General features: G+C 36.1%; 1 protein-coding gene across 1 annotated transcript in view; it reads right to left on the bottom strand.

Moving 5' to 3' along the window:
- LOC115410794 (arf-GAP with dual PH domain-containing protein 1) overlaps positions 1 to 13,407 on the bottom strand; it is a 78,802-nt gene that overhangs the window by 34,825 nt on the left and 30,570 nt on the right. The window contains exon 2 of the mRNA XM_030122585.1: positions 7,095 to 7,222. Within this exon, the coding sequence (XP_029978445.1) occupies positions 7,095 to 7,222 (128 nt within the window). The remainder of the gene's footprint in view (positions 1 to 7,094; positions 7,223 to 13,407) is intronic.

The raw sequence follows: 13,407 nt of genomic DNA, 5'->3' as shown, positions 1-13,407 counted from the left end.
CAGAGCTTCATGGAATGGGTTTCTGTGGCCGAGCAGCTGCATCCAAGCCATACATCAGCAAGTGCAATGCAAAGCGGTGGATGCAGTGGTGTAAAGCACGCCGCCACTGGACTGTAGAGCAGGGGAGGAGCCTTCTCTGGAGGGACCAATCACACTTCTCCATCTGGCAATCTGATGGACGGGTCTGGGTTTGGCGGTCTCCAGGAGAACGATACTTGTGGGAGCGCATTGTGCCAAGTGTAAAGTTTAGTGGAGGGGGGGTTATGGTGTGGGGTTGTTTTTCAGGAGCTGGGCTGGGCCCCTTAGTTCCAGTGAAAGGAACTGGGAATGCTTCAGCAGAACAAGACATTTGGGACAATTCCACGCTCCCGACTTTGTGGGAACAGTTTGGAGCCGGCCCCTTCCTCTTCCAACATGACTGTGCACCAGTGCACAAAGCAAGGTCCATTTGGACATGGAGGACAGAGTCTGGTGTGGATGAACTGGACTGGCCTGCACACAGTCCTGACCTCAACCCCATAGAACACCTTTGGATGAATTAGAGCGCAGACTGAGAGCCAGGCCTTCTGTCCAACATCAGTGTGGGACCTCACAAATGCGCTTCTGGAAGAATGGTCCAACATTCCCATGAACACACTCCTAAACCTTGTGGACAGCCTTCCCAGAAGAGCTGAAGCTGTTAGAGCTGCAAAGGGTGGAGCCACGTCAGACTGAACCCATAGACTAGGAATGGGATGGACCTGACATTCATATGAGAGTCAAGGCAGGTGAGTGAATACTTTTGGCAATATAGTGTACCTGTATGAGTCCCAGTCATAAAAGCTGACCTTTGACCTGTCTGTTTAGTCCAGTACACCAGACTACTGGACTTTTATCTCCATCCTTCATTCATCGGACTCCTGTTTGTTCCCCTTAGTTGTTGTTTCTGTTCATAAATCTGTTTTTTCTGTCCACATGTGCATTTGAGTTCTATCCAAACACATCCTTACACAGTAGACTGTGGTCAGTGACAGGAGAAGCAGCGCGAGTGAAGCGTCAGATTCAGAGGTAGACGGCGATAATGGATCGGATGCTGGACATAATGGATGATTGACAGGAGGCTCAGTCAGGTTCGGCCAATTATTTCATTCGGACCGAATAAAATGATTGGTCAGAATTTTATCAGAAATATATGAGAATTAAACATTTTTGAGTTTCAAAACCTGGTGGATTTCTTTTACATTTTAGTTTGACACATGCTTATTAGGAGCATTTTAAGATGACAAAAGAAAAATGTAAAAATGCCACATCGTACGGTATAGCTTTAAACAAGACGAGAAATGACTAGAAAGTATTCTCATTGACACATCTGATAAAATGACAGTTGACAGTTGACAGTTCAGACGTGTAATTTCATGATATTAATATCATGAAAGTGAAGACATCAGGGATGATTGTGGTGCCAATTAACATGCAGCTCTGGGTGATAGGTGTGAAATAAATGATTATGCATTACTGTTAATCACTTTGATAAAACACACATTTGTTCGAGGCAGTGCTTATTTACTTTGAGACAGTTATTCTCAGAATGGTTCAAGGACATGATGGGGACTTTAACTGTTCACCCTCTGGGGTTTAAGAGGGAATGTTTGCAGAAACTGACTCTTTAAAGTCAACATGAACCAAGATCCCTATGGGAAGCTAAATTCAGTCCTAGAAGAATCTCCACAGCTGTGGGAGGACAGAGACCATCCAGGAACTCTGTCTTTCCCTCTGCCATCAGACTCCTGAACAGCTGACAGGAGTCCACAGCAGCCATACTAACTGTTTACATTCCCAACTGTCAAATCTTTTATGCACCTTACATGCAGTATTTGCACAAATATCACACTGTTCATCTCTGGCAGTTTTACACATTTAACATATTATTTATCACTGGCAGTTTTGCACAATTACTCATACATTGCACATTTATGTAAATATATATTTACTTAGTACTAGTAGTTTTCATTCTTAACTCATAAAGACCCACACAGCCACTGGCGATCAAAGACATCTACTGATCTAAAATGTTTAATAACTTCTGGACCAGTAAATCTATCTAATCCATGTAAAGATTTGGTGTAAAATACAGTTTATCATTTTTTCATGGTCATCAGATATGACCCATTTGGACGTTCAGAGGCTCCGTAGTGAACGTGAAAACACCGTCATCTTCTACAACATTGATTCACCAGTAAAACCCATGGAGTTGGATCAATGACAGTGGATGGACACACTGGGTTTATGTTCAGTTGATGATATATTTGCTGAAAAAGTCACTTTTCTTCAGTTTTCTCTGTTTTTGATATAATAACCCTCAGTTTAAATCTGAGATTTTATCAACATCTCATTTCATGATCAGTCAATTAAATAAAGGGAAAATATATGATTTTCACTGGAAAAAAATGCAAAATACAGAGGATCATATTATAACACATGGTGATAAATCACAAGAAAGGTTAAATTTAGAGAAAAAGTCATTTGGGAACTGAAACAAAAGTAGCACTGGGTCTTTATGGGGTAATGCCATTTTGTTTTTAATTTCCTAGTTAAATTCTATTTTTTTATTTTATTATTTTTTATATACATCTTAAATTCTCCTGGCTTTCAGTGTGGACGGCAAAGTAAGATTTCTTAAGAAGTTCTGGGAAACCTGTTTCTTTACTGTACACAAGATAATAAAATGCTTTGAATCTTGAATCTCTGAACCTAAATAGTCACTTTTCCTTTGGACATACGTGCAAAACTTTACCAATATTTACTAAATGTCTAAAAAACAGAAGTGTGTAGTGTCGGCTTTTTCATTAAATCACAAATGTGATGATTTGTTTATTTATTATCGCAAAATGTCATGAGAAGTCACTCCATAAACATGGTGATGAACAAAAATATCTGTTGTTTTGAATCTAGAATGTTCCTTATCCCTCTATCCCGTACTAAATTCAAAAATGATTCGGTTTCCTTGTGCGTCCACACATACCCTGCCATGTTTGTTTTAAAACTCTTCTTCTTCATTTGTTTTAACATCCATCAACATCTGCTTTTTTTGTTCATGTGACTCTAGTTGCGCAAAAAGGTGTTTCCATTGCAGTTTTGTGCGATACACCAATTTTGCTATACCCCCCCCAAAAAAAAAACAACTTCTTGCCAGCCCAAAAACTTTTCATCGAAAAAATGAGAGTTTGAGCAAAATGGATGTTTTCCCATTAGGCAAATTTTTATGCACAAGTTATATTCGTGCATTTTGAGGGTCAATGGAAAAGCGACTAATGTCAGTGAGTAAAGGCATCAGGAGGGCTTCTCTGTTCACAGATGTTTTATTAGAAAAGGGACTACAACAGCTCTGCTAATCTCAACACCAGAGCTTCAGTATCTGCTAAACTGTCCCTATTTTACAATTACAGAAGATGAGATTTAAAGCAGACAGTAAAGGCTGATTTCTGCAATGCCATCAAACCCATTCATCCAGTCATTTAATGCTCCTGCTGAGTTTTACCTCCAAGTTCCCACCGCTGCTCTTTATTGTGTTCATATTTTCACTGCCCACTGCCTCAACACTCTCACTCTCTTAAGTCAAATCCCCATTACATCCCAATTAGTGTCCTCCCACATCTCCAACCTCCTGTTTTCCTCATGACTCACATCAGCATCACCCCCCCTCCCCTCCCCACCCCCCCACCCCAAGGGCCTTTTCATCACAGTGGTGGTGTTGCAGCACTGACATGAGCGGTTCAACAGACAGCACCACCAGCAATGTTCACATCAGTCACAAACTATATCTATCTATTTCTACAGTTCTTGCACAGAGCCCGATTCTTGCTGACATATTCCCAAAAGAAAGCATATTTACAAGGCACAGACCAACTCAGCTTCTTTTTTTACGCATTAGGGAAAAGAGTAAACATTGCTACTAATGGAATAAGATTTCACTGATTCCTGTGAGGAAATACCCTCCCTTCACAGAAAAGTCAGAGTTCAGGATTATCTGGAGAATGATGGGTTTATTGGCAGAAAGATGAAGATACAAGAGAGAATTCAGGTCAACAAGCAGCTGATTTTTCTGCCATAATAGATGTGTTTCCATCCAGATGTTTTTATTGACATTTTCCATTTGAAAATGCTGGCAAATGCTGAAAAATGCTGAAAAGGTAAATGCAGTATCAGCAATGGAAAATGTTATTATGTGTACCTGTGTCTGGACCAATAAGGAGACTGCAACATTTGCTGAATTGAAATGCTAGTTGATGCCAGCGCACTTCATTTGGCATTTTATTTTGCTGATTTTCTGAAAAATGCGTTCGCATTTTAAAATGCTTGGATGGAAGATCTTTTAGCTGTCTTTTTTTTAAATTATAAAATCAGGCTGTAGCCTCTAGTGATTTGTTAAATAGCCATTTTATTTATGTATTGCCTTCAGTCTGATATAACTGGTGAAGTGCTGTTAACTACTTATCGTTACCTGTTGTTAGTTTTTAGCTAATGACAAAAGGTGTTACAGCTAAAATTTACATAGGGGGTCAAATGAGTGGCCATTTTGTCAAAAAAAAAAAGTTGCAAGAAATGCATAGAACTGTGTGTAAATAATGCTAATCCATTTGTGCACAGACTACTGATATTCTCTGACAGTGGAAGCTCTATTTTCATAAATATTGGATTTGGAATAGCACGTGTATGTGAAAACTGTCGCTGGTGGACGGACGTGACATTACCCATGATGCTCTGGTCAGTACCAGTACTTTATTAGGAATAAACTTATAGACTTCCTATTGCTAATTCTCCTCTTCTTCATAAATGTTGGTATTGTGGATCTAAAACAATCCCAGCTGACACAAAAACACTAAATGTGTCAGTGGACGGATGTGACATGGTTGTTGTGGATCCCATCATACTGATGCTCTGCAGCCATGTCAGCGTTTACACTAATGATCCCTGTGCAAAAACTAGGAGCACTATTATTTATTGGATAGTTTAGCATCAGACTACAGAGGAAAGAACAATCTAGAATTGTTATTTCTTTATAAAAATGCTTCTTATTGTAAAACTGTTGATGTAAACAGTGCTGTGTGCCATTCTTCATGTATGTATTGGTGGAACATCAGCAGGATGGATCAGCACCATACTCCAGACTGAACCTGTACAAATAAAACATGTGATATGTAGGAGAGAATCTGGGAAGAAAAACTGGGGAATCTAAAAGAATAGAATATTTGTTTTTCAGGTAAATTCAGTTCAAATATAACTTGGCCATTTGTGACATGAAAATATAGCATTAATTGTGATGAAACTGGACATTTTTGAGCTGAAAACATAGTTCATATGAGCATCAACATGTTGAACGGAACTGAAATCCTGTACATTTGCAGAACTTGCAACACAAAGTTCCTGTGGGGATTCACTTAGATTGATTTCTTATGCACAAAGACACAAATAAGAACTCTAAGCAAATTTTAGCCGATTATTATTATTACTATTATTATTATTCCTTCCACCCTCACCCGAGGTGGCTATAGATATAAACAGCTCATTCTAAGGTCTAAACTAAAACACAACTCTCATTTTCATTCGATTATACACTAATGAAATGATAAATATGACTACTGTATTCCATTTTTGCATTTAAATCCTCTTAAAAAGCCTAAATCTTACACACTGGATCTTTAACCCTATTGACTTTGAGTTGTTTGTTTGTTTGGTTTTATTATATTTTATTTATAATAAAACCAATCCTAACTTCATGTAAAAGAAACAAATGGAAACAACTGAGTTTACCATGTTGAGATAACATATATAACAGTATGTATTAACAAGCACTACCATTATATGTGATTTTAAAAATAGCTAAATAAACAATTTACCTTGATACATTTCCTCTTCATACTTAATGTTGTGTTAAATTGTTAATGTCTCTGAATCGGTCATTTCCATTGGAAGAACAACAAGATAATGGTATAATTTTAGAATCTTTGCTTACTGTGTGTTCAGTATGTCATATTATACACTGTAAAAAAAAAAAAAAAAAAAAAAAAAAACAGTAAAAAAACGGTATTATTCCGGCAGCAGGGGTGCTGAAAAATTACTGTAAAATAACGGAAAATAATCATCTCATAAAAATACGGTAATTTTCCATAATTAAAATACAGTTTTTTGCCCTAACTTTACATGAGATTTTGCTTTTTTTTTTTTTTACTTTTTAATGTTTAATAAAGAATATTTACATGTATTAAAACAATCAAATTCCCTATAAAAAAAAAAAAAAAAATATATATATATATATATATATATATATATATATATATATATATATATATATATATATATATATATATATATAAATAATTTTCAATGAGACTCAGTTGTTCAATCCACTGATAAAAACTGTATTTGGACAGTTTATCAGTGCTTATATATGTTATACATTCACAAAAATACATTTATTCAACATTTTTGTTGTGAAACCTCCTGTAATTACACAATATATTTGTCAGTTAACAAACAAGTCTGGTTCAACTTACAGAACAAATACTTCTTTTACGGTTAATTGTCATTAATTTTATCTCTTTTTTTTTTTTTACAGTATTAAACTTTCAATAAACAGTTTAATCTCATATATAGAAAAGAAATATTTGTGAAATTACGATACATTTGCAAATGTATTTAACTGTATTTTTCTGTGAGAAAAGAAAAAAATTCTGTTAAAAAATTGAAATTTTTGGGTTATTCACAGTTACAGTTTTTTCATGTTATTTTCCATTTGACGTGTAAAATCACAGTCTGTTTTTGTCATTTCATTGATATTTTCTTGTATCTTAAAAATACAGGAAAAATCTGTAAAATAAACAGTGAAAATTCTGTTAAATTACAGATTTTTTTACGGTGTATGTCTGTAGGAATGGGTATTCATAACCTTTATGGATATGGAAAATTAAATGAAAATGTGTATTTGTAAGGCACATAACTGTGTATGGACTCATGTAAGACGTCACTGTGCACTACGAAGAAGGATGTTTTTGTGCTGTGTATGTATTTTAGATTTTCAAGTGCATTTTCTGCATGTGTTGCCTTCGTTGCCGTACCTCCACTTCACTGGCATCCCATGTGTCCTGCACCGACTTGACACGGCTGATATGTGGGATGCTCCGGTGAAGGAGCGAACAGGCCTGACAAACAAACACGCCCAAAGTCAGCGACGCCCAGTCCGGCTCTGTGGACACAGAAGGAGAGAGAGATGACACAGGGGAGGCAGAAGGACGAGAGTTGGAGGAGAGAAGGACACAACGCAGAGGAGAGGCGAGACGAAATGAAAATATGACAAAGCCTTATCACAAGACGCTGCAAACAAAGGGACGCTCAGAATTACAGTTCAGCCTATAAATACACAAGAGCTGTTAAAGGGCAAATAGAAGGAAAGTAAATGAAGCAGATATTACAAAGGACCCTGGCTGAGAAAGTCCCTGCTCATGAAGGGAGAGAAGGAAATATGATTGTGGGGAAATCCTATTTATCCTAGTGACAGGAAACAGGCTGCACAGATCTGATTCATATTCAGAGGTAGTCATGGTTAGTGACATCACCAGACTCCTGTGACGGGATGATCACACACAGGCTCCTGTTGTTTTATTTCATTTAATCATTATTTCTTTGACATTTAAAAACTATTTTGTCGTGATCATATTTTTAACATTCTCTTTGATGTCATGACTTTCATGTTATTTTAATTATTGATGTTGACTGACACACTCATTTTGTGTATTTTGATTTACTGTTGCACTGTCCTTTGAATTAGGATTTTTTTAAAAACTGCAAAATAAATAATACATACATAATATAATTACAGACTGGAGTGTTTTTCATCTTTCTGTTGATGTTTTTGTATCTTTTGTACAGTATATTGTTGCATTTTTTACTTTATGTCCTTTCAATCTTGTACTTTTCTGAGGTTATCGCCTTATGATTTTTTTGTTGTTGTTGTTTTTGTCTTGATAAGTCGTTCCTTGTATCTTTTATGCCATTAGCATCATGTTGCATCTTTTTGTGTTATTCCTTTTGCATTATTTTCCTAATTTTGTCTTAATACACTCTTTTCATCTCATGATTTTTTCACTTTCACTCAGGACAACACAATAGCATTTAAATACAGAAGACATTTAACATAATTGTAGATATTGACTGAAATGACAATTTTTGACCATATTTTCAAATCATATTTATTTAAAAAGCCTGTCTTACAACAAGCTTAACAGAGAGAGATAACAAATTCTTGGCATGTGCACTGACTGAAACATTAACTCTAAAAAACCATATGGTAGATTCCTGCCAACATGACCACATGACTATACACACTGACAGATGTAAAAAAAAAAAATAAAAAAAAACTGACAGTCTTATCAGCGGCTCAAAGACAATATGCAAAAAAAAAAAAAGAAGTCAGGTTTGTCTAAGTCTCTATGATGCAATGTGCCACAGCAGCAGCATCCGTGGGTGTTTAGTGAAGGTACAGCTGAGTCACTGTATCACACGCAGGCTTCGATTCTGTCTGTGCAAATGAAGACGTCAAAGTAAGGGATGGACTGGGCGACGGGAAGAAAGTGAGAAGCAAAGCTGAGACACAGAAAATGACCAGGAAAAAGAAATGAGAGAGAAAGATAGAAAGTTCAGCAACAACACCACAAAGAAAAGATTAAAGAAAAAGGAATTGGAGACACAGACTTGTCGTTAGCTCGCCATTTGCGTTGAAGGGTGCGTTCACAAATTAACCCAGAAATGAGCCCCAGGTACAGATCAACAGCTGACCAGGTGTTGTCTAGTGCTCTTTTAGAATCACATTACAGTTGGAATCACAATATGAATATATAACAGACATAACAGAGAAAAGATATCATGAATGGAAAACTCACTGGTCAATCAGATGAAATCCCCTCCCCTCAGATTTAACAGAGTGTTGTAATAAATAGATTAACCAAGTGTTCAGAGAACGCAAACCTCCGCCATGCACCCCAAACGGTGTGCATGTGTGGATCGACTATTTCTGTTAAAATTCAACAGTTTCCAGGTTGTTCCATACAGCAGAAAAAGTTGAAGCTTGGTACCAGTCATGTGTTTGTCAAATTATATTCAATTCCAATCAGTATTTGTTGAGTTATAATGAAAAATGTGTGGTAAATGGGATTTTCAGTGTTAAATGTAAATGTCCACAGAGTCCACATTCCACAGTGGATGTGGACAATTTTGTGCCAGATACAAGATATTGTTCTAAGCTACAGGTGGATCAAATTGGAGGCTAATCAGAGTCTCTTTGCATTTTTGATGAATTTTTGAAAATGTCTCAATGATGACAGCTAGGAAAATTGTAGATGTTATGACCTTGAACTTTGTCCTACTTGGCCCAAAATGTAATGGGTTGGTCCCAGGGCCTAGGCCTATCTGTGGGGAAGATTTGGGAAAGATGGTTGAAATAGTTTTCCCGTAAAGTTACTAACAAACAAACAAACAAATACACAAAGCAAAGTGACCACAATACCTCCTGGAGGAGGTAACAATGTTCCATCCACCCATGGATGTTAAATATCATATGCATCATATGCAGTATGTTCATTATTATTCAGTTATTGGAATCACAATATGAATATATGACAGATATCTATTCATGTGCTTTGAATAATATTGAACACACTGCAGATTTTTCTCACATTGAGCATGTCCTGTACTATCCAAATCCTAAAATAAACATCAGTCAACACCATGAAAATGAACTGTTTAAACCATACAAAAACTCTGAAACAGAAATTAAAAGTTGCACTGTAAAAACAGTGAACAGTGCACAAAGCTTCTGAGATGTCACCATTTCATCATTTTGTGCCTATATTTGGATTCGAGGCTAGAGCTGGCACAGAAATTCACAGGGCTAACGCTAACTTACAAACACTGTCATGTTAAACACCACCAAATAATCAAAACTACTTAAATTCTCACACATACATGTACAATTCATACATTTAATGTCAACTTTGCATGAGTATAAACTCAAGTATTACTAGCTAAGCTAAATAGCAAGCTAGCTGACTTACAATCCAATTTGAATCAATACTAGCTAATGTAGCGAAGTTATGCTAACTGACAGGATATTGTAATCAAGTACTGGTAAATGTCATCATAGAATCCTCTGATGATCTCAGTAAAGTCACTTTAATCACAACTACAATAGAGCTGTCTGTCAGAGAAACATTTTAATAAACTGAAGCTTCAAAGGTGTGACTCAGCAGCAAATTCGCTGTCAGAGAAATCCTCAATCAGTTCCTTATTCACTACTATAGATGAAACAGTCATGAATGCAACACACTGCCTTATGGGACTGTGACGAGAAAGAAGTGTATGTGATCATTTTCATTGTAATGTTCTATGAGGACGGACTTGTTTTTGGAGTGAGTCTTCAGTGGCTAAGTAACGTTTTGACACTGATGCATCAGTTTCATGTTTCAGCCTTGGAAGTTACTACTTGGTTTTTATGGGGAAGTTACAAAAATACTGAACACATGCTTCCTGTTGTTCACCCTGTTTTACAAGAGACACTAGGTTAGGTTTAGATTTATGTTTATTCAGTCATTATCCATAACACAGAAAATACAAACACTGAGGCTGATTTTAAGTAGGGCTGAAAGATATAGCGTTATCGCATCTATATCTAGATATGAACATTCAAGATATTAATATCGAAAAAGCAACAATATATCGATCCCACTGCTGCTGTAGAAGCTGAGCTGAGCGCCTACATGCAGTCCTCCACAACTGACAACGAAGAGGACCCCCTTCTGTGGTGGAGAACTCACAAAGTCAACTTTCCCCGGCTTAGCAACATGGCAAGAAACTCCTTGTGGATGCAGGCCACCAGCTCTGCCTCAGAGAGAATCTGTAGTGCATCAGGCAACATTGTGAGTTGTGAGAGGTCCTGTCTGAAGCCAGACATGGTTAGCAAACTAGTGTTCCTGGCAAAGAGTCTGTAGAAGTTGTGCTGTAACTACCTCTGTTCTGTGAGAAGCAAATGCATTTTCTGCAAACAGTCTTTGTCTTTAGAAGAATAGAACATGTTGCACCTCGATGCACTTTCAATGTTTCCCCTTCCACCAGCTGCTGCATATATTTGTTATTTATTGGTAAAGCAGAGCTGCAGTAAAATGTTTGATTTGTAATTTATTTATTCGTAGTTTATGCTAATGTTGATGACTGGCAGTGAGTTCTTATGAATAAAACTGCACTTTCCACATTCTTTTGTATTATGATGTTTGTATTTTTCTGAAAAGTGCTTGGTTTTCACCGAACCCGTAGTCATATCATATTGTATCGTATCGATATTGAGATATCTGGCATGGATATTGAGATATGAAATTTTGTCCATATCGTTCAGCCCTAATTTTAGGTCAACTGACTGTGAATTCTGTCAGAAAAATTCTGTGAAAAGCAGAGGCTAAATGCTTGTATATACCTCAGGTACATTAAAATCAAAATCACTTTTATTCTACCAGTCAAAACATAAAAAATCATTCCTTCTTGTTTCCCTAAAAATATCTTTACAAACCAATATTTTGGTGAATTGCATATCTTTAAATGTATATTTATGTCATTCAATAATTTAACACCAAAAACAGAAATAGAAATACATCTTCTTTTTATACATTTAAGATCTTTTTGTACAGTAAACATACAAACACCTTTCAAATCATACCTGCTTTCCTGTATCGAAAATAACTTTTGAACAGTCTGAGAGTGATCTTTGTTTGGCTCTGAACAGTATTTGCACAGTTTTGTAATAAAACAAGTCATTGAATTTCATAACGTGAGAATTTAGAAACAGTGGAGTTGTGTGCACGTAACGATCAGCTTTATATATGATAGGTACGGCTTGTTTCTGCAGTAGAATTATTGGATTAGTGATTGTTTTGAAGGTGGATCCCCATAGCTCCACACAGTAAGACCAATAAGGTTGAAAAATTGAACTATAAATGGTACGCAGGGCTTTATAATTTAAAACTTCCCCAGTTTTATAAAGGATATCCAATAGATTTAGAAACCAGAGAGCCAGAAAGTCATAGCTCAATACTTGTGGAAGTATTTATTATGTCAGAACAACAGTTAGAAACTTTACAGTGCCATAAACTGAAGTGAAACTTTGGCTTGAATGAGTAATGGAACCTGTCTTTGTTCTGATGATTTCGATACCTCTGCTAGGAGTGTCAGCAGATATCAGCACTGATTCTCTTTTTCCAGTTCATCCTTCTGTACGAAACACTGCATTGGGATGTTTGGGTGTGTGAGGCCACACTGATGAAAGAGCTGTACTCAATGTGTCGCACCTATCACATCTACTTAATGAGGGTTGCATTGATCACATGGCCCATTTGTCATTTATTCAAATCTTGATTAATTGTTGTCTAGAAAATGTCCAACTTGCACAATCTGTCATCATTTCTCAGAGCCAAAGGTGACATCTTCAAATGGCTTATTTAAGCAGATCAGCACCCACAAAATAATCAATTTACTGACACATACTGAATAATTAATCAGAATATTATTACAACCACATAATGACAAAGGTCAATATCCAGATTATAGCAGCTGCAGATTTTCAATAAAGGAAAAATATGCCACAAAAGACCAGTAGAGATGGAGTTATCGCATACAAACATGGATGATCCTACAAATCATATTCTCCAGATGTAAGGAAATACACTCATTTGCTTCAGAACCCAGCTATCATTATTATTATCATTTTTAGATTTCTTTGCACTGAAAAGACAAAGTCAAATTTGTCCTTCTCACTAAAGTTATGACTCATACCACAATCTATCAAAATAGTCACAATGTATATTACCCATTCCTAGTTAAAATGATAAAAAATATCTTCAACCATTTATCAGTAATAAAATTATTTATCTGTGTACAAAAATGTAGCCTTCACTGCTTTTAAAAATAATAATAATGATATTGCGACATTAAATCTAAAATGGCAAAATAAAGTACAATCCAAGTTATTCAAAAAAGTAAAAAGATGCAACAAATTGAAAACAATGAACTATAGAGATCAGAAGAGTTTTTGTAAGATAAAGATAAAGATGAAGATATAACATGAAAATGAGCATAAGCTGCAACAAGAGAAAAACAGTGTATAAAAGGCAACAAAATGAAAACAACACAAAAAAAATGGAACACGACAAAAACCACTAAAATACATATGATCAACACCACAAAAAAGAGAAAAATGACCAAAAATATGGCATGAAAAAGATGTCATCAGACAAAAACAATGTAAAACACGCAACAAAATGAAAACAATATAAAAGACATAAGATGAAAACAATGTGAGACACAACATAAAAAAAGTAAAATATGCAGGCT

The sequence above is a fragment of the Sphaeramia orbicularis genome, chromosome 19 (genome assembly GCF_902148855.1).
Source record: "Sphaeramia orbicularis chromosome 19, fSphaOr1.1, whole genome shotgun sequence".
Lineage (NCBI taxonomy): Eukaryota > Metazoa > Chordata > Actinopteri > Kurtiformes > Apogonidae > Sphaeramia > Sphaeramia orbicularis.
The sequence above is the reverse complement of the archived record's forward strand: the minus strand, read 5'-3'. Positions and strand labels throughout refer to the sequence as shown.